The following is a 23,468-nucleotide window of genomic DNA, read 5'->3' on the forward strand; positions in this document are numbered from 1 at the left end:
CTCACTGCAATCTCTGCCTCCCTGGTTCAAGTGATTCTTCTGCCTCAGCCTCCTGAGTAGCTGGGATTACAGGCATGCACCACCATGGCCGGCTAATTTTTTTTTATTTTCAATAGTGATGGGGTTTCACCATGTTGGTTAGGCTGGTCTTGAACTCCTGACCTCATGATCTGCCCACCTCGGCCTCCCTAAGTGCTAGGATTACAAGCGTGAGCCACCATGCCCGGCCTTAAAGTTTCAATTCATCTCTTCCTCAACTTCTGAAACTCCCCTACTCTAAAGAGTGACTAAGAATAGAAAAATCTGATTATAATCAAATGGTTGAATATCTATTAAGTTTTAAAATAAACCGAATGTTGGAACATTCAAAGGTTCAAAAATATCAAAGTTCACAATCAAAATTGTCAACCCATCCTTTGTACACATTAGTTAACATTCTGTTATGAAAAATACTTTGTTTTATTCTAAGATATCCCAGGCATTTTAAGATACTAAAGAATCTTATCAAGAATGACGACTTGGGATTTTCTTTTTAACAAAATTGCAAAATAAATAATTTTCCTATATATTTTCCCTCACCAAGCTGAATTCCCAAGGAAGTTCTGCAAACAATAAAATATTATTTGTTTCAGACTTTCCAATCAAAATATAATGAAAAACACAACTAAAAATCATACCCTACTAAATGGCAAACATAGAAGCAGCAATGTAAGTCTAATTCTGGCTATACTCCCCCCTCAAAAAAACCACACAACAATAACAAGAGAAAATAAAAGTGAGTTCTCAAGAGCCTTGCTTTAAAAGCCTTGGGCTTGCCTGCCTATTGTGTATGAAGATGATAAATGGGATAGATGATATATACCTAAATATGTAATACAAACCCAATATTTAAAACGAAGAAGAAACAAAAAACACAAAAATTTAGAAATTTTTTTTTTTTTTAAGATCGACTGAAAACTAGGGACTGAGAGAGCAGAAATTATTTTAAAAAGTAAAACAGAATGGGAAAAGAATTTTCTTAAAGTTGCTTTCTAGTACCTCTTTGTAGATAATGGAAAAGGTTATGATAATCTTAAAAAAGATTCACTTGCTTAGAATGGTGCTAATGCCCTTAAATAAAAAGCTGGTGAAAGGAAAGGTTTTTTTAATACATAATCTTGGTTCTCAAATTATGCCAAGTGATTAAATGCTGTGATTTAAACTCTAAAGGTCTCAATATGCAATTTTCCTTAGAATTGTGAAATAAAATTAAAATAATCCTTGGTAATTAGGCTTGCATTACTTACCATGTTAGACAATAGGATAAATTATCCAAAGTTGAATGGCCAAAAGTAGCAGAGGCCCCTCAAAAAAACTGTTTTTATCTTTTTGTTACAATGATATATATTACGTTAAAAGCCATGTGGAAAATTGTACATCTAATAGTACTTAATTTAATTTTAGTAAACTAATTAAAACTTTGGTCACAGGTATTATTGAAGGAATGAAAAATTATTTCTTTTTGTACTCTTTATGACATTTTCCTATATATGATTTTTTCATAAGACATTAAATTTTAAAATGAAGTTTTATAACCATCATACACCATTCATCCATGTATTATCTTGTATATGACTCAGTATTAAGTTCTTCACTTTCTATTATCAATAACTATGCAAAATAAAGAAGTAAAACTGTAATAGATAACATTTTTTAAATACAGGTGAAGTTTTTAATTTCAGTATGAAAAACATGGCAAATAACCCAGTATCTGGCACATGACAGCCTGATTCTGAATAATCTTTTAATGTATATATGTTTTACATAGCCTATTTATATATGATCTTAAATAATTTACTTCATAAAAAAGGCTAATTGCCAATATCACAGAAACTAATAAAATATATTTATTCTGATATTTACCTCTGGAATTTAGGTACTTAAATTCATGAATATAGAATTATTGTAATTTTGGCATGAATTTTAAGTTCTGTGCCATCTTTTATGGGGGGAAAACACTACATTGAGAATAAATGCAAACTAGTATAAACAAAAGAATGAATATTCCTGAAAAAGAATATTTAAAATGTCATTATCTGTAACAATAAGACACACATGGGAAGTAAGACTGCAAGCTAGGCATTTTTTCTTCTCAGGAGTAGAGAAATTTTCTTATTAATACTTTTATCTTAAATGAATGAATACCAGTATGTTCTTAAAACATCAAATGTACTTGAGTCCACTGGTTACTATGATGAAATATTGAGGTTTGCATTAAAGACTATGTAAACAAACTACAAATTAGGTAGTAAAGACAAAAATGTTTCAGAGATTACAATATCATATAAAGTATGTAAGAAATTAAAAAAAAACACTAAACTATGTAAGGAATAAACTGTAAGGTATGCATCAAATATTTAACATTACAAAGAGTCACTCTTCAGAGAATAAAATTTAGTGACATTACAATACGCCAAGTTTGTTTTTAATAAAGGAAAGCAAATATTATGCCATAATTATGAAGTTAAGTTTAAATTTGAATAATGAGTCTATAAAATAAACAACACTACTTAATTCTACCCATGCAGGCGGGCAGGCAGAAAATTCAGGCAAAGGCACAGTTATAATAGTGAACTGTCTGTCAGATCCTAACTCAAAAAGTAAAAGTGTACACCCCTCATTTTAGTAAACTCCAACTTAGAATTTAATGATTACATCAAAATAGTACTTACTGAATCTTTAAATAAAATTTTTAGAAAATTTGCTTGCATTTTTATTTGCTGAACACAACAAAATTAACAATAGATATAATGACTAGCTTGTTGATGTGCTCTCCTACAGAAATTATTCAGAGGACAGAGGACAAAGCTCATTTATTCAACATTTACCCAGCACAATGTTAGGTGCTAGAGAAGACAGATACGATTCCCACTTTCATGAGTTCATAATCTAGACCGAGTTCCATCCTAGAGTATTTTAAAACATGTTAAAAGTTTAAAAGTTTCATAGAAACAGAAACAATAGCTAAAGAAATAGCACAATAAGCTTTATTATGTTATGTTGTTGTTTCAGTCTCTGTAGAAACTGTTAAAAATTGCCAGTGCCAACTATACTGAAGTCGTCATGACGGGATTCTTGTGAAAAAATTTTCAATTAGCAATAATTGTGCCTTGCATAAACCTCATTGGCTATGATACTATCACTACTTAAAGCTTATATTTTCATGTGATATAAAAGCCCACTTAATGCTGCCTGCCAGACAAATGAAGATGATGTTTTCTGATATTTCACTGTTCCAAGAAAATACTTCACTTTTTGGTAGCCCCTACCAAATTCCTATTCAGATGGCTCTTACGGCATAAGCACATGAAAATTCTAAATACATACATATATGTATTTAGACAGATATTAATAAATTTATATATATAAATTAAATAAACTGTAATAGTCTTCCTAGAATTTAGTGTAACTTGTAAGCAAAACCAAGCCTTATGGGATTTTTTTTGTTTACTTTGGATCTAGCAACATAATTACTCTATCACATGCTGGTTATGCTGTTCTAGCTGAGCTTCAAAACAAATGAAGTAGAGGAGGTCCCCCTTATCCACAGAGGATACTTCTAAGACCATCAGTGGATGCCTGAAACAGCAGATAGCACTGAAACCTTTATGTACTATGTTTTTCCCTATACATATTAATATACTCCTAAGGTAATGTTTAGTTTATACATTTTGCAGAGTAAGAGATCAACTAATAAACAACTGTAATAACACACTGTAATAAAAGTTATGTGAATGCAGACTCTCCCTATCTCTCACTCTCAAAATAATCTTACTGTATTATATTCACCTATTTTCAGACTGTGTTTGACCTGACGTAACTGAAACGGCATGAAGTGAAACCACAGGTAAAGGGGGAAGCTTCTGTATGTACAGTGAATCCATAGATTCCATTTTTAAGAGAGACAGACAGAGAGAGAAAGAGAGTGAGTGAGAGTGAGAGAGAGAGAGAGAGAGAATGTGTGTGTGTGTGTGTGTGTGTGTGTGTGTGTGAAAGAAGATGGAGGCTTTTTCAAACACTCACTTCCCTCTGTGGGAATTACCAAGTTACCGCTACTGACAGAAATGTGTTTCATCCCTTAGACTTGGTGGGCAGAGGGAGAGATAGAGAATCTCGATGCTACTTAGTCACTCTGTCTTACAAAAACTGCTATTATCATCACCACAATACCACCTTAATCCTGTACTACTGTACATAACATGCTAAGGTAAATTCTGTGGGACTTTGAACCTCACTCCCACTCCCACATCCCATATTGTATTTCTAATTGCTGAGAGACATAAGTACTTGATTGTATTTTCTCACCTGCTCTTAGAAATGAGAAAGGTCTAATGGTCTATATTGGTAAAGCCAGGGATGAAGAATCCAAACACTCATTGTTTAGGGAGAAATACACTCTTAAAAGGTATGAACTTATAATTTTAATACAATAAATCAAATTTTTATATAGGGATGGCTTTCATTCTAATTGAAGTTGTCAATTCACTTAGTCTCACAAAACTTCCACTGGGTATACCATTATCATAAGGGCAACAAAGCTCTGATGAATCCTGACTACCTGCATGTAGGCTTTCCCACTTTTCTAATATTTAAACATGTCAAGAGAATATTTTATTTCTTATCAATCATAAAGAAATAAATAGCACTTCACCAATCCAATAGGCAATATTTTTAACATGACCTATCACTAAATGTAATGCGGTATCCTGGAGGGGATCTTGGGACAGAAAAAGAACACTGACAGAAGGTAAAATAAATTATGGAGTTTTGTTACTAGTAATGTACCAATGTTGGTTCCTTAGTTGTGACAAATGCATTAAAGTAATACAAACAAAATGTCAATAATATGGGTAACTGGATATGTGATATAGAAAAATATATATAATTTTTGTAATATTTTTCTGTACATCTAAAACAAAAATTAAAAGTTTATGTAAATTAAAAAGTTAATGGAAAGGATTAAGATAAGAAGTGAAGAGACTGAATACACATGAATTTATAGAAATAACTATCTAAGCATCCTGAAAAGATGGGATAGAAAGGTGGACAACTCCTCAAGATTAAAAACAAAAGAACAGAATGAGTATATGTGTAGGTAGATTTGCATGTTTATTATACAGAAAAGGAGGGAGTTTTTGGTTAACGGCTCCCCCTTTTATTTTTGAGAGAGGGTCTCTCGTTCTATTGCCAAAGCTGGAGTGCAGTGGAGAGCAATGATGGCTCGCCACAACCTCATCCTCTTGGGCTCAAGCCATCCTCTCACCTCCCACCTACCATGTAGCTAGGACTACAAAGACGTGCCACCACACCTGGCTAGTTTTGTTAATTTTTTGTAAAGATGAAGATCTCACTATGTTGCACAGGCTGGTCTTGGACTCCTGGGTTCAAGCAAACCTCAGCCTCTCCAAGTGGTGGAATTACAAACATGAGGCACACAGCACCTGGCCCTATCTCTTTTTTATGATGTAGGAAGAGAGAGATCATCTGCTTACAGTAAGAGAAGAATCAGAGAAAGACAGTCTGGTAGCCAACCAATACTGGGATCTATGTGAGGTTGATGACCATAAATTCATAGCAGACGCAATCAGCCCTACTGTATAACTTTCTTCGGCAAAAATAGTTTCTTAATTCCTACTCAAGCATTATGTTATTTTTACTACTTTACTTATCATATATTGCTATCAGAAAATATGAAAACAGGCCAGGAGCAGTGGCTTACACCTATAATCTCAGTGATTTGGGAGGCCAAAGCAAACTCCTGCTTGAGGCCAGGAGTTCAAGACAGCCTGGGCAATACACTGTGACCCTGTCTCTACAAATAATTTGTAAAAATATATATATATATATATATATGTATGCACGTGTGTGTGTGTATATCTACATATGAGAGAACACACTGAAAGTTTAATACTTTTAGAAGACAAGGCTAAATTTTATATTTTACCTTGAAAAAATATTCTATTTTTTACATTAAGGGTATATTATCTATGGAAAACTGAACTCTAGGTACATGTGAAGAATATAAAGAATATTTTACCTCCTTTCCATCCATCCCTAATCTTCACCTATCTCCTTTATGCATAAACCTAGGGTCCAGGCTTCTCTACTGAAGAACTGATCTCTTTGAAAATAATTTTACTTTTTAGGTATATAAAGAATATGTTATCTATAGATAAACAAATTCTAAAAGGTGTAAAAGAAATGTTTCTTTTTCCCACTCCCTTTCCATCCATCCTTAATTTTCACATGCCCGCCTTCACTGCCTGTTTTCAAATATAAACCTAGAGTAGAGATTTTCATTTTGAAGAATAATTTTTAATGTATTTCCAAAAAGTATGCCTTAGTAAGGTAAATGAATAACTGAAATGGATGCCACCAGTAAAATCAAAAACATAGCTAGCATAATTAACCTGAAATCTATAAGCCATTTCAGAATTTTTTAAAAAGGGAGGTAGGTAGGCCCGGCACAGTGGATCACCTGAGGTCAACAGTTCAAGACCAGCCTGACCAACATGGAGAAACCCCATCTCTACTAAAAATACAAAATTAGCCAAGTGTCATGGTACATGTCTGTATCCAGCTACTCGGAAGGCTGAGGCAGGAGAATCACTTGAACCCGGGAGGTGGAGGTTGTGGTGAGCCGAGATCACACCATTGCGCTCCAGCCTGGACAACAAGAGCAATATTCCATCTCAAAAAAAAAAAAAAGAGAAAAAAAGAAAAAGAAAAAGGGCAGGAAGGTAGGTAGGAACACTTAACCATAAATAAAAACTCTAATCACTTAGCATCCATTAGAGGGCACCATATATAAAATTACAGTCTAATTTCAAATAGACTGTAAAAGATAGCTCTCAATCGACAGCTTTAAAAATTATGGTGATTAAATCACATTTTTACTCCCAACTGGACCAAATACAATCTCAAAATTTATCCTAAGTGCCAATCTTCGATAAAAATTGAGAGCCCAAGAAAACTTTCGACTTGACAATCAAATGGCAAAATTATCCCAATAAAAAAGTCTTAGCCGGGCATGGTGGATTAAAAATAATCCCAACACTGTGGGAGGTTGAGGCAGGTGGATCACTTGAGGTCAGGAGTTTGAGACCAACTTGGCCAACATGGCAAAACCCTGTCTCTACTAAAAATACAAAAATTAGCTGGGCATGGTGGCACATGCCTATAACCCCAGCTACTCAGGAGGCTAAGGCATGAGAATCACTTGAACCAGAAGTGGAGGTTGCAGTGAGCAGAGATAGTGCCATTGTCCTCCTGATTAGGCAACAAAGTATCACTCTTGTCTCACACACACACAAAATGTCTTCGGCAGTGATCCTAAATTATGATAATCATAAGCTTAGACCAAAATTTGTGTTATACTTTTTACCATATTTATATATTGGTGAATGTCAAATAACAACGTGTTCATGGTATATACAGCATAAAGTGATTTTATTTTTTAGAGTATCTAACAAAAATATTTTTTAGAATATCTAAACAGAGTAGCTAACCTGGCCCACAGGGGCCAGGTGCTATGGCTCACACCTATAATCCTAGCACTTTGGGAAACCAATGCAGAAGGATTACTTGAGGCCAGGCATTTGAAACCAGCATAGGCAACACAGTGAGACCCCATATCTACGAAAAAAAAAAATACTTTTATTTAATAAGCTGGGTGTGGTGGTATGCACCTATAGTTATAGCTACTTAGGATCCTGACATGAGGATTTCTTGAGCACAGGAGTTCAAGATTACAGTGAGCTATGATCGTCCTACTGCATTCCAGCCTAGGTGACAGAGTGAGACCAGGTCTCTAAAGAAAATAGTTCCATTATATAATAATATGTTAAAGGCTGGGTGCAGTGGCTCACACCTGTAATCCTAGCACTTTGGGATGTCAAGGCGAGTGGATCACCTGAGGTCAGGCATTTGAGACCAGCCTGGCCAACATGGTAAAACCCTATCTTTACTAAAAGTACAAAAATTAGCAGGGCTTGGTGGCCCATATCTGTAATCCCACCTACTCAGAAGGCTGAGGCAGGAGAATTGCTTGAACCCGGGAGGCGGAGGTTACAATAAGCCAAAATTGTACCACTGCCTGGGTGACAGAGCGGGACTCTGCAAAGTCCAACTGGGTACTAGGTGGTATTTTGTCTCTTCCTGGTCCCTAGGATTTATGTTCTACTTTCCATTTCCATCTGATTGCCACATCATCCTTAATTCTGAATAAATTCCTAATTCTCCCTGCCTCAGTCTTTCTCCCCCTCTAATTCACTGTTTATACTTTTCCTAAAGCTATTGCTATGGAACAGAAATGTAATCACATCAGCCTTTGTTTAAATAAATACCTTTGATGTCTTCTCATTACATGGGAAGAAGTCCAGACTCCTTGGCCCGACATCTAAGGCTTTTTAGTCTGGATCTGTCCTGTCTGGTTCAAGCCATAGCTTTTTTATTATTCCATACCTACCCTTCAGGTAAGTTCTAATTTCCCAAACATGGCATATACACCCAAACTTCTGGGTTTTAGTTTTAGTGCATGTTGTTTCCTCTGCTTAGAACACCCTTCATTCATAGACTATTTTTAACTGACAAATTTCTGCCCATCCTACTATAGGACTATAGTTATCCAAAACAGATTCCCACATAAACAAATCACCTGAATTTACATTGAAGGTGATATTACAACTAGAAAGGTTATTTTTTGAATAAACGGTGCTGGGTTAGTTACTACGTATTAGGAAAACATATTTGTAAGACATGAAACTGATAAAGGTCCTTTATGCAAAACATATTTAAATATTCATATAGGCCGGGCAAGGTGGCTCACGCCTATAATCCCAGCACTTCGGGAGGCCGCGGTGGGTGGATCACGTGGTCAAGAGATAGAAACCATCCTGGTCAACATGGTGAAACCCTGTCTCTACTAAAAATACAAAAATTAGCTGTGCATAGTGGCGTGTGCCTGTAATCCCAGCTACGCAGGAGGCTGAAGCAGGAGAACTGCCTGAACCCAGAAGGCAGAGGTTGCGGTGAGCCAAGATCGTGCCATTGCACTCAGCCTGGGTAACAAGAGCGAAACTCCGTCTCAAAAAAAAAAAAAAAAAAAAAATTCGTATAAACCATTAAGACAAGACAGAAAACCCAATAGAAAAGAGGGAAAAAAACCAGACTTGGGTAGTTAATTCACAAAAGAGAATATCTAAATATAAACATATAATAAACATATGATGAACAATAAACACACAAAAAGGTGTTCAACTTAGTCGTCAGAGAAATGCAAAATAAAACAATGAAAGGCCACTACCAACTCACTAAAAAAGTTAAAATAATTATTTTTTAAAGACATTATCAAAAGTTGGTGAGGAAAACAGCCAGAACTACTGTATGCTAGTGATGGAAATTTAAATTGGTACAACCACTCTGGAAGCTGTGAGAGTATCTAGGAAGGAGAACAACATATGCATATAATATGATGCAACAATTCCACTCCTAGGTAAGCACTCGACAGAAATGCTTACATCTGTTAACCAAAAAACATGCACAGGAATCGTGACAGAAACACTATTTGGTAATAGCCAAAAACTGAAAACAATCAGAATGTCCATCAATAGGAGAATCAAGTACATTATACTAATAAATGGAATACTGTGCAACAAAGAAAATGAATTGTCCATAATTACATTCAAAAGTAGGGTTCAAACTCACAAACGTAACACTTAACAAAAGAAGCCAGCCACAAAAATAATACATACTGTGTAACTTCCATATGTACTGCGATACATGTGTGTTATATATATATTTTGTGTAAGTATACAATTCTATATATTTACATAAAATATATTTTAATGTATTACATATTCATAATTATGCAAACCTCAGAAATTTAAATAAGAGTAATCAGAAAGAGAATACTACACATTTAAAAATAAGTAAGAAAATATATGTGAATGAGGATTAAAAAAGATCCAGATATCAAAACATACTATAAGAATAGTATGATCAGAACAGTGTCATATATATGGGTAAAACTACTCTCTGGTATCAGAAGGCAGAGATTATGGCTGCAGCTGAGGAAGTTTAGGAAGTGAGGCATACTAAGTAATAGAAAGGGAACAGAGGGAGGTTTCTGGGATTTCTGAAATTTTATTTTATTAAACCAGGTACTGGTTACAGGTATGTTAACAATCCAAAAATTTATTGAGCTGTACAATTATGGTTTGTGTATTTCTCTGCATATCTAGTATATATTAATATATCTTTATCCAGGACATATCTAGTATGTCTATATTTCTAGTACCTATTTATACATCTAGCAAGTATCAATAACATTCACCAAAAATATCATATAGCTTAAATCCTATTCTAATATCCATCCTACTGAATGCATCTTAAGGGTTCCAATAAACCTTTAAGAATGGAAAATAATACAATTGAGATGGCAACATAATAAAATTTAACTATTCCAAAGTCAAATACAAAAATTAATTAAAAATGTTTACACCCAGAAAAATCAAACAAGCAGATATAATTGATAGTGGAGGTACAGGAGAACAAAAACTTACTAAGGAAGCTCTACGAGACCTTCGACTCATTGGTTGGTCAAATGGTGGACTGTTTATCTGCAATTTTTCAAGATATCCATCAGGTATTCTGATGTCTGCAGGCAGTGATAACCGCTTATTTAAATCCTTTAAAAAAGAAAGATATTCAAAAATAGAAAAGATATGGGCATTTGATTTTTGAATTCACAGTCTCTAACATTATTTCTTAGTGATAAGTAACTATGATAATTAAGTTTTATGTCATATACTCATGGCAAAAACATTTACTGTAAGCAAAAGTATAGAGCAAAGTGTTACAAAAATGGAATTTTGCAACCCCAGTAATTTTTGAGGCTTTTCACTGGTTAAGTTCAACTTGGAATTTACTTTGAAAATATTATACCATATAATAAGAATAGACAAAGACTACCTACTAACTGTGATCACTTTAAATAACTAACCAAGTAGATATTATATGATCTTGTATGCAACATGGGGAAAGAGAATTAAAATATTTATTATTGGAATATTAATGGGCTTTCTACTTTATTTAATTATACAGTGTGAGCTGGGAGAAACTTGAAAAGAATCTTACCTATATCATCACATCAAGAAAGTTAAGCCCTAGAAAAAACAAATTCCTCCTATTCATAATAGCAGCCAAACCATGAAATGGAATGGAGATGTATAGAAACTGCATAGTTACTGAGAAATCTAAGACTTAAGTATAAAAACATAGAATGCTACCAAATGGTAAGAATAAGTAACGAAAAGATACCGGTCCTCCCTATATTAATTTTATAGTTTATATAACCACAAAGAAATCATGATAAGTTTATTCCTGGACAAAACAAAATCCCTAAAATGTATTGATAATAGAGTAATAGAAAAAAAATTCAAAAACATTCTAAAATAAGAAAGAGTGTTGTATGTGTACATGGGGAAGGGATAAAGAAAGAAGTCTTTCCAGCTATTAAAATACACAATAGGCCAGGCGCAGTGGCTCGAGCTTGTAATCCTAGCACTTTGGGAGGCCAGCATAGTGAAACCCTGTCTCTACAAAACATACAAAAAATTAGCTGGGTGTGGCAGCCTGTACTGTAGTCCCAGCTACTTGGGAGGCTGAGGCAGGAGGATCACTTGAGCCCAGGAAGTTGATATTGTGGTGAGCTGAGATAGTACCACTGTACTCCAGCCTGGGTAAGAGAGTGAGACCCTGACTCATAAAACAGAAAAAATATTTATCATAAAAATAATATAATCTAGAGCATGCCTTCTCAGGAGGGGAAAACAAATTACAGCTCAATGAAGGATAAGAAACTCCAGATTTAGACCATAATACTAACCAAAACGAATGATTTTTAAAAATCATATATAAAGTGAAGAAAAATAAGAAATATTTTCATTATTATTGTCTTAAGTATATCAAGTTGATTTAAATAATTGAAAATGTTAATTTATCATTCAGAAAACTGTTTTCCTTAACTAAGAAGCAATCCTTTTATAATAATATAATCAACCAATAGGAGAGATATCCTAATCATCTCAACACCAAAAAAGCAACAACACTTTTATTCAAAAACATGTTCAATTTTTTTTTTTTTTAAGAAACCTATTTGTTTTACAAGACATACTGAAATAACAGTTATAATCCACTTATGCCCTCAGGTTATACCATAATGCTTACAAAGAAAAGAAAATGAATTCTTCACTCTTTTAAACGGAGAAATAATTGTGCCTCAGAGATTAGTAGCTGTAGTGAATCACAAAGAAAAGGATAACCACATTTATGTAACAAAAAAAAGCTGTTTATTTTATGTATACCTCTTAAAATTTTAAAAAGAAAATAAAATGTTTAAATACCCAGATTAATCTTAAAAATATAATTAAAATCGTATTTTCTGAAAAGAAGACATTGCTAATGTATCATTCTATCTCCATAAGTTTTGAAGATTCAATTCTCCTTAACAGAGAACCTAAAATAAAGTTTTTGCAAAAAAATTTAAAAATAAATAAAATGTTTCACAGAATGAGAACAATATGAATATTAGAAAAGACAAAATATTCATAGACTACAATTTTATGAATGCAAAGAAGTAACTTTCTTACAAGTGTCACATGTCTTCATGAAAATTTTTAAATGGGCACTTACTTCACTTGATATGTATGTGTATTTATTTACATACACTAACATACATATACACAAGTGTATTTGTATTTTTTAAATGATTACCTCCATTGAGATCCGTCTATGTATACGATTTCTGAGACAAACACCTGTAGGTGACTGGACTTCATCAGATGATGTCCCAGAAGCTTGGTCACTCTCACCATCTGATCCCATTTTTAGATTTTCATGAACAATATCTATATAAAAAAAGAGACATTAAAAGAGATACATTATATTCTAATATATCATTAATTTATTATCACTATGGGTAAAATACAGAAGGCTAACACATAAAAATCATAGCATAAAAAGTCATTTACATTCTGGGTGCCAAAGGTATGCAGTTAATAGATGAAAACATGACTCAAATATCTTAAAACAGTAGTATGTAATCCTTTTACACTTTCAAATTATGAAAAAAATTAACATTCAAGTTATCAAGAGTTCAGTAATAAAATTATAAACTACAAATAATATCTCTGAGAATAAGTCAGTTCTCTCATTTTCTAGATCTGGGAACTGAGACTTGAAAGGTTAAATGACTTTCAAAAGGTCACAAAGCTTAGACACAGAGCTGGAAACGAAACCTGGTCATTTGCCTCTTATTTAGTATTCTTTCCATTAAATAACATGTCACTGGGTCTACTGTCAAATGGAGCTAATTCTTTGAATATTCTTTTAAACACCTCTTAAAAGCTACTAACGCAGTTTTTCTTCCCTGCACCCCAAATGTTAAAAATAAAATAATCAAGAATTACTCACTGAATATCTACTTTGTACCAGAACTCAAAAACAAGTTTATAATTTTCAAATACTTGAAAATCTGTACAGAGCGAAAATATATTACAATAAAGATGGGTTATGGTATGTTTAACAGAGATAAAAGTTAAATGGAAGTAGGGGGAGGAAGATAATTGCCATCTGAAAATATTAAAAACAAACCTGTATACTGATTTTTTTTGTTTTTGAGACAAGGTCTTACTCCATTGCCCAAGCTGGAGTGTAGTGGCGCAATCATGGCTCATTGCAGCCTCTAATTCCCAGGCTCAAGCAATCCTCCTACCTCAGCCTCCTAAGTAGCTGGGAGTACAGGCACACACCAGACCTGTTTTTTTTGTTTACAGTTTTGCCATGTCGTTCAGGCTCATCTTGAACTCCCAGTTATTTGTGCCTAGTTTTCCATTCTTAGAATGCTAAGAATGTGGGATTTATTTCTATGCTACTGCTCAAGATCATCACCAAGGTCTGACTGCAAAAATTGAAAAAACAACTTTAGGCATAAACAGGTTAAGTAATCCACCCATCGTGGCTTCCCAAAGTGCTGGGACTGATTACAGGCATGAGCCACCACACCCCGCTAAGTTGTATACTTACATACCTGCTTATATATATCTGCATTTGTCAGTCATTCTCTAATAACCTAGCAAGAAGAGTATGCTAGAAACAAATGCTAGTTCTCTAGAACTCCTTCCTTGCCACTATGACTATCTATACACGTATTCATCTTCCAAAAACAACCATGTTGTTTCATGCTGCAGTGCTTTAACACTTTTTCCTCATTTTTAGTAGATGCCTTTCCCCATTTTGTCAACCTTGTGAGCTCAGGCTTAGTCTTCAAAACTATGCTCATGTGTCATCACTCAGCTGAAGTCTTTTCTAATCTCAGACACAGTTGACTACTGTGTCCCCACCCACTGTAATGAAGAACATTTTTGTGCATGTGATTTTACAAGATCCTTGGGGACAGGATTTAGCTTATTCACTTTCCTATTTCCAGAACTTAACCAACTGCCTGGTACTTAGAAGGTGTTTAACAAATATTCAAGATAATTGTATATTAACAAACAATCAAGGGATGAACTAGATAACTAGATCTCTTTTTCAAATGAAGTTATATGAAATATCAATGTGTGAGACCACTGAAAATAGCATTTTATGTAAGTATAAATGTTAACTTTTAATAATATTTACATATAAAATTATGAGAGAAATTTGAACTAAAGGGTCTCATATCAACTCTATCTTAGAACTCACTTTATGTCTGTATTTTTGTCTTTGTTAACTCAATACTGAGAAAATTCTAATTCATATTCATAAGCAGGTGCAAATGGTAATGGTTTTTAATAGTTCAATATGTAATCTAAGAATACACTTCAGTTATGTTGAGATTTCTGGAGAAATTTTATGGTGATATGTGAACAAAAGTTAATTTGGCAGCAAAAATAACGCACCGGTGATTGATTCCTAATCTGTTAAAATTTGATATATAACACATCTGAGGTCATGTATTCTTTTCTGCCACACTTTTAAAACGTTAAAAATAATTTAATCATGACTTCCATTTCTAGTGAGATATGAAAATCTTCCTTTCCTCAACAAAATGTTGACTGAAGTATTTAAAAATATACAGCTGAGTGTGCAAGAATGTATGGATAATACCTAGGAAGTAAAAAACAAAGAGAGAATGAAAACTCAAAGCTGTTATACATAAATTTACTCTATCATTGTCTTGGGAGAGGTTGCTGATCTTGATGAGATGGTCCCTGGGTTTACCTTCCACACTGGGATAAAAGACGAAGCCCTGGGTGTCTGAGTTACAAGTAAGACCTTCCCACAGAAAGGCCCAACCCCCAAAGGGCTAGACTTTTGAAACTTAAAGGGTACACTTAAAAATAAAATCTGTCCTGTTGCATAAGGAATTGGACAACAAAGAAGCTTACCAATCTCAGACTATGAATAAACACTTGAGTACCATCTGACCCAAATAAGAAATTACTCACGTCATTAACAAACCAGTGTAGTTCTGACATGATTACCAGTTATTTTCATTTCCATCAAAACAAACGTGAAACAATGAAGGCTTGTCAGAACTTTACTCATCTGTTGCAGGGGGGATGATGTCTTTGCTAATCAGGTAATGCAACAGCTGCAGACACAATACATTTTTCTCCCCCAGCACAAGATTAAATTCTTTTAAATTTAATCTGCATTACTATCATTTTCAGTATCACTTTTTTTTTTTTTTTTTTTGAGACAGAGTTTTGCTCTTGTTGCCCAGGCAGGAGTGTAATGGTGCATTCTCGGCTCACCGCAACCTCTGCCTCGTTGGTTCAAGCAATTCTCCTGTCTCAGCCTCCCAAGTAGCTGAGATGTACAGGCATGTGCCACCACGCCTGGCTAATTTTTTGTATTTTTAGTAGAGACAGGGTTTCACCATGTTGGCCAGGATGGTCTCGATCTCTTGACCTCGTGATCCACCCACCTCCGCCTCCCAAAGTGCTGGTATTACAGGTGTGAGCCACCGCACCCGGCCTTCAACAGCACTTTCTTAAATCTAGAACAAGGGCCCAGAACAAGTGTGGCTTCTTTTCATATAGCCCCTAAACTAAAAATGTGTTTTGTATTTTTAAAGGATTATTAAACAGAGAATATGCAATGGAGATTGTATTCCATAAAACCTAAAACATTTATTACTAACTGCCCCTACAAAAAAAGGTTTGCAAACCCCTGGGCTAGACAAATAAGAAAACAACAAGCCAAGACCTGATCTGTAGTATTTTCTGATTTCTCTTTCCATGGCCAGTTTCCAGCTACCAACATGACAACACTGAACGTACGGTTGGGAAGAAGTGTGCAGTAGCACACCATTGTATAGTGTTTGGACTACAGAGAAAAAATAAACCCTGTGGCATAGATAAAAGTGGTAAAACAATTAGGAACCAATGACTTCTGAGTATTCATTGCATTTATTTTTAATTTAGTTTACTTAATTGTAAACTTACATAATTTAAAATGTAATAGCTATGTTTAACAACCAGTTTGTAAAGTTCCTGAAAATGTAACAATCATCTCAAATGAACTAATGTGAGTCAACTCCAGCATACCATTCTATAGAGATGCACCTACAGAGATAAAGGCTATATTTCATTTCTCATAGAGAAAAAAACTCACTGTAGATAAGCTCGTATTCCCAAAATAAAAAAACACATTTAGAAATAATATACTATTCCAATTGCAAGCAGATAAAACAAGCAGCAGAATAAAACCCCTAGGAGCTTCAGTGAATATAGTTATCTAAGAAAACTACAAAACAGTTATACTTAAAGTGATTTTAAAAAATCAAAACATAATAGGCCAGGTATGGTTGCTCAGGCCTGTAACCCCAGCACTCTGGGAGGCTGAGGCAAGTGGATCACTTGAGTCCAGGAGTTCAAGACCTGCCTGGGCAACATGGTGAGACCCCGCCTCTTTCTGGGTGACAGAGTGAAACATTATTTCAAGAGAAAAAAAAATCAAAACATAAGATATCATCAAAAAAGACCAGAGGAATAAACAAAGAGAAACTTGAAATTTTTTTTCTTAGATATTTAAATATATAATGAGAGAAGAACAAAAACTTGAGGTAATAATCATATATACTAATTATTTCACTAGGCTTTATATGGTGATGATCTAAAAAATTACTGAGGCATGACCTTAAAATAAACACCATCCCAAACTGCTATTCATCTGAAATCTTGCATCTGTTTCTTATGGGATTCATTTCCCTCCTGATGGACAGGATTTTCAAATATTACTTCTCTGTATTGTCAGCACTATTACCTCTCTAGAACTTTCCATCTTTCTGCTATTCCTCCTGATCTCAACTTGATTTTTATCTGACAAAAGAAGCCAGATAATAAAGGTTGCTGACTTTTATACAACTAAAACTTAACTACGTACATGACATATAATCAGAAAGGTAAACAGTACAGACAAATAATCAAATTAAACACAATAGACAAATAATCAAATTACCTAATCTGCTTCCATTTCTGGGCATTGCCATGAAGGAGCCGAGGCTCCCTCCAATAACACTGTGTGGTCTCCGCAATGGGGGCTTCTTGAAAGATCCTGTGTACTGGTGGAGGAAGGAATGCATACTGTGAGATGTTGGAGGCCTGCCATTCTTCACAATAGGCTCTGTGGTTCAAAGTATTCAAAAGTCATTCCATCATCAGCCCAAGATCCAGGATCACATGAGAAGGATTGAGAAAGCAAAACAAAAAGTTGTAACAGAGATTATTACAATTAGCCTCATTTCTTTGCTTACCTACATACAATACTAAAATTAAAATAGTTTCTCTGAAAAAATACTTGGATATTTTAAGTTGGTCTAGTAACCAACCATTTCTTATATAATCGAAAGTGGGTAAGAACCACAAACTACTAATACATCCCATCAATTTTTGATCCATTTGTTTATTTTAGTATATCTCAAGATTGTTTCCATACCACTTCTCCATTGACTGACTACCTGTGTTCTTTATAATTAAGCATGTTTGGCTGGGTGCAGTGGCTTACACCTGTAATCCTAGCACTTTGGGAGGCTAAGGCAGGCAGATCACCTGAGGTCAGGAGTTTGAGACCAGCCTGACCAATACAGTAAAACCTCATCTCTACTAAAAATACAAAAATTAGCTGAGCGTGCTGGCATGTGCCTGTAGTCCCAGCTACTTAGGAAGCTGAGACAGGAGAATTGCTTGAACCCGGGCAGCAGAGGCTGCAATGAGCCGAGATCACGCCACTGCACTCCAGTATGGGCAACAGAGCCAAACTCCGTCTCAAAAAGAAAAAAAAAAATAAGCATCCTTTAGAATATAAAAGACATGGCCCCAGCCTAAAGGAATTTACATCCCTGTTTGCTGGACGTTCAAAACGGTATGTCAATTAGTGAATAAAACAGAAGTACCCAAGTACACATCAATATAGAGGGGCTCTAAGTATATTCCCCCAAATTTGAGATTAATCTATAGAGTATTTAAAAAATCATACTGATAACCAAGCAGAAACATTTAAAATATATATAATACTTAAAAGTTATTTAATTATACATCAGGAAACTGTTTTGTAATGTTTGTCGGGAACTGCGTGACTCCTTTCCACTTCCAAAGAAGAGCTCTGATACAGGTTAAAGATATAAGTCTTGTGATACGCAATTAGTTTTCTATGTTAGAATAATGTTTCTACTGGTAGCAGCCAAAGAGTTTTAAAGAGAACTGGACCGCTCTGAATACCTTCTCCTTTAAAATGAAGCCAACCCTTCTTCTGTAGCTAACAATCAGGCACAAGGATATCTCCTGATCAGGGGATTCCTCTATCTGTAATGGTTTCTCAACCAAGGACAGGTTGACAGGAGGAGTTGGCTAGAAGCCTTAAAGTGAAAGGCTTCTCTCACAAGAAAACGTTAGGATCCACAGAACAAGACCAGGGTATGGGCTCCAGAAAAATGGACCAAGAAGGCCATGTGGCCTGAGCCTCTACTAATACTGGCTGCCTGAAAGTGTAGAGGAAGGATGGGGCATAAGGGCCCAAAGGCTCATACAAGGTTCAATCTATCTAATCTGGGTCAAAGACCAGACTGGAGGCAGGGGCACATGCCTACCTAGTAATGCAGAACATATATCCAAAGTTTCCTATGATCTGTAAATTCCTTGGCAGTACCTAACTGATAAAGAATTTGGAGCTCTTAAGTCTAGCAAAATAATCAATGATTTCATAATGAATGAGGAGGGGCTATCTGATATAAATGCATAAATAAATAATTACAAACAATGTGGGATAATACAGGCTAGAGCATACAATAAAATTCTTCTCAGCCAAGTGTGATGGCATGAACCTATAGTCCCAGCTACTCAGGAGGCTAGGGTGGGAGGACCACTTGTGCCCAGGAGTTTGAGGCTGCAGTGAGCTAAGATAATGCCACCGCATTCCAGCCTGGACAGCGGAGTAAGACCCTATCTCAAAAAGAAAAAGAAAAGAAAAGAGGAAGATATTTTTTATCTTTCTAGGTTTTATTTCACGTGTGAAATATCACAATATTAAAATATTTAAGGCCAGGCTCAGTGGCTCACGTCTGTAATCCTAGTACTTCAGGAGGCTGAGGCAGGCAGATCACGAGGCCAAGAGATCCAGACCATTCTGGGCAACATGGTGAAACCCCATCTCTACTAAAAATACAAAAATTAGCTGGGCATGGTGGCACGCGCCTGTGGTCCCAGCTACTTAGGAGACTGAGGCAGGAGTACTGCTTGAACCAGGGAAGTGGAGGTTACAGTGAGCCAAGATTGGCCACTGCACTCCAAGTCTGGATGACAGAGCAAAACTCCATCTTAAAAAAATAAAAAAATAAATAATGCAAATATTTTCCCTACAGACAACATTTTAGTTGCTCTGTAAAGCTGTCCTAGGGAATATAGCTTGACTATTCTGGAGAACATTGGGGGAAAAAATGAGATCAAAAGGACATACTATTTGATAGACACTATTCTAGGCACTGGGCATCAACTGGTAACAAAACAAACAAAGTACTATTCTCAGAGTGCATAAAATCTAATGGGGAAAGACACACACAAAATCAGGAAATGACAGGCGAAATGCAAAAGACTAAAAAAAAAATAGATGTGAAAATGAGTAGCTAGTTATTTTACACTGTATATTGAGAAAAGTTCTCTCTGCAGAGATATTTTTAACAAAAATTTAAATGCAAGAAAGAGCCAGTCAGGGAAGATGGGTAAGTTGTGGATAACAGGATATTCCAGATAGAGAAAAAAGCTACTGCAAAAGCAGACATATGGCGGAGTTTGACTTGTCAGAACAGTGATCCTCAAACTTTAACATGCTTCAGAATCATCTTCAAGTAAAATGTAAGACTGCTGCGTCTCACCCAGACTTCCTGGTTCAGTAGGTCTCGTGTGGAATCTAAAAATATGTGTTTCTAACAAATTCCCAGGTCCTGCTGACTGCTGGTCCAGGAATCATACTCCAAGAACCACTGTGTTAGTGGACTAGACAGAAGGCAAGTGTAACTATAGTACCTAACCGTGGGGGGAACAGTGATACTAGGTGAGACCAGAGATATAAGGAGGGAACCAATCATTCAACATTTTATACATCACCACATAAGTTTGAATTTTATTCTCAGATTAGAAGCAGTTATGGTAGCTTTGAAGCAGAAGACTGATATGATCTGATTCATGTTTCAAACATATCCCTGTGTGCTAGGTACAATGGCTCACGCCTGTAATCCCAGCACTTTCGGAGGCCAAGGTCAGCAGATCACTTGAGGTCAGGAGTTCGAGATCAGCCTGGCCGATATGGTGAAACCCCGTCTCTACTAAAAATACAAAAAAATTAGCTGGGCTTGGTGGCATACGCCTGTAGTCCCAACTACTTGGAAGGCTGAGGCAGGAGAATTGATTGAACCCAGAAAGTGGTGGTTGAAGTGAGCCGAGATCATATCATTGCACTCCAACCTGGGCGAAAGAGACTGTCAAAAAAAAAAAAAAAAAAAAAAATCACTGTGAAGGGTTAGATATAGTAGGAGGTAAGCAGGTAGGGATGACTACAACAGGTAACATGAGAGATCTCTTGCCACGATGCTTTATCTTGATTGCAGTGGTTATATGAATCAACACAGGTGAGAGGAAATGACACCAAACTACATTTACACTTCATTCCAGTATCTATAGTTACATAAGATGCAACCAATTGGTGGGGAGGGAGATTGGGAGAAGGGTACAAGTACAGGTCCTTTCTATATTATCTTCATAACTTCATTTGAATTTGTAACAGCTGAAAATAATTTTTTAAAAAATCACTTTGGTTGCTGTCGAAAAACAGGCAATAGGGAATCAAAAGCAAAAGGAGGAGATTACTACAGTACCCTAAACAACAAATTTTGGTGGTCTAGACTAGGGTATGTACTGAAGACAGAGGGAAGCAGGCAGATTTAGGACATATTACAAAGGCAGAAGCAACAGGCCAGCAGACACGGCTGCTAAACTAATTTCACACACCCTCCTATCACCCAGCTTTTAGCCAGCATTTATAGTAAAAACATCTATACAAATACTTTTTGTTTTCTTTTTTTTCCAGGCAGGGTCTTGCTCTGTTGCATAGGCTGAAATGCAGTGGCGCAGTCATAATTCACTGTAGCCTCAACCACCTGGGCTCATATGATCCTCCCACTTCGTCGTCCCCACCATAGCCAGGACTACATGCATGCACCATCACACATGGCTAATGTGTGTCTTTTCAGTAGAGATGGGGTTTTGCTATGTTGCCCAGCTAGTCTCAAACTCCTGGGCTCAAGTGATCCTCCCCACCTTGGCCTCCCAAAGCACTGCGATTACAATGAGCCATCACGCCTAGCCCTAAAATATTTTTAAATCTTCAGATCAACTGTTAAAAATATATAAAATATGATATATTAATGGACTATAATTGGAATTGCATATCAGTCACATAGATCAGGGGTTCCCAGTCCCCGGGTCACAGACGAGTACTAGTCCATGGCCTGTTAGGAACCGGGCCACACAGCATGAGATAAGCAGTGGGCAAGTGAGCAAAGCTTCATATGTGGTATTTACAGTCACTCCCCATTGCTCACATTACTGCTTGAGCTCCACCTCCTGTCAGATCAGTGGTGGTACTGATTCTCATAGGAGTACTAACTCTGTTGTGAATTGTGCATGTGAGGGATCTAGGTTGCATGCTCTTCATGAGAATCTAATGCCTGATGATCCGTCACTGTCTCCCATCACCCCCAGACGGGACCATCTAGTTGTAGGAAGACAAGTGCAGGGCTCCTACTGATTCTACATTATGGTGAGCTATATAATAATTTCATTATGCATTACAATGTAATAATAACAGAAATAAAGGGCACGATAACTGTAATATGCTTGAATCATCCTGAAACCATGCCCTCCAACCCCGGTCTGTGGAAAAGTTGTCTTCGACAAAAATGATCCCTGGTGCCAAAAGGTGGGGGACCACTGATACAGATGATTATCATAATGATGAGTTTGTAAAAGTTATTTATATGGTAAAAAATAGGAAGCTAGAATGGTGGGGTGGGGGGTGGGAAGGAGACAACAGGAAGGTAAAGGAGAGAAAAAAATCAGGAACAATGCCTAGACTTTTAGTTTTAATAATTGATTAAGCACGGCAAGTTTGAGCAGAGGCAGATTTTGGAGGAAGGACATCAAGAATTCTGATTTGGTCATATGAAGTCTAAGATTCCCATTAGACATCAATGTGGAGAAGCCAAGAAGGCATCTAAATATGAATCTAGAGATCCAGATGAAGATCCTAATTGGAGATTCAGACTTAGGAGTACTCAATATATATATATATGGTAGCTGAAATTTTAAGGTTGGATGAGGTCATCCAAGGAGAGAGTATGATAGAGAAGCAATTGTGGCCCATGAGAGAGCCACAATAAAATGGAATAAAATATTCCAACACTTCCAGATCTTGAAAGTAATTAATTGGCCAATTCAATAAGATAATAATACTCTGTTTTTAAAAAGTAATGAAAATCTTGGAAACATTATGCTAAGGGAAATAAGTCAGACACAAAAGGACAAATATTACATGGTTCCACTTATATGAGGTACCTAGAATAGGCAAATTCATAGACAGAAATTAGAATTGTGGTTACCAGGGGCTGGGGAGAGGGGGGAATGTAGAGATACTGTTAGTTCCAAGTAAGGATTTCCAATGATTTTTACCACCACAACATGGCAGTCATTATGATTCCACTAAGAAATGTCATTTGGCATCTTATTTATCTCGATCTTCTCATTATGTGAACTATGATGAGGAACATTCAATTTCATAACCCACCTCAGAGCCTAAGCCATTCCCTCCTCCCAATCCTGCTCTTTTAAACA

The 23,468-nt window shown here is 35.8% G+C and overlaps 1 protein-coding gene and 1 non-coding gene across 9 annotated transcripts in view; both read right to left on the reverse strand.

The window, feature by feature from the left end:
- Nucleotides 1-23,468, reverse strand: part of CDK17 (cyclin dependent kinase 17) — a 134,910-nt gene that overhangs the window by 22,245 nt on the left and 89,197 nt on the right. For all 8 annotated transcript variants that reach the window (XM_009004404.5, XM_035257351.3, XM_035257350.3 and 5 more), the window contains 3 exons: nucleotides 17,548-17,712; nucleotides 12,814-12,947; nucleotides 10,602-10,727 (listed from right to left, as the gene is read on the reverse strand). In XM_009004404.5, coding sequence (XP_009002652.1) covers nucleotides 10,602-10,727; nucleotides 12,814-12,947; nucleotides 17,548-17,712 — 425 coding nt within the window. The remainder of the gene's footprint in view (nucleotides 1-10,601; nucleotides 10,728-12,813; nucleotides 12,948-17,547; nucleotides 17,713-23,468) is intronic.
- Nucleotides 3,052-3,193, reverse strand: LOC118144539 (U4 spliceosomal RNA). Its single transcript, XR_004729312.1, has one exon. It is a non-coding gene; the product is annotated as a U4 spliceosomal RNA (small nuclear RNA).

This window comes from Callithrix jacchus, chromosome 9 (genome assembly GCF_049354715.1).
Source record: "Callithrix jacchus isolate 240 chromosome 9, calJac240_pri, whole genome shotgun sequence".
Lineage (NCBI taxonomy): Eukaryota > Metazoa > Chordata > Mammalia > Primates > Cebidae > Callithrix > Callithrix jacchus.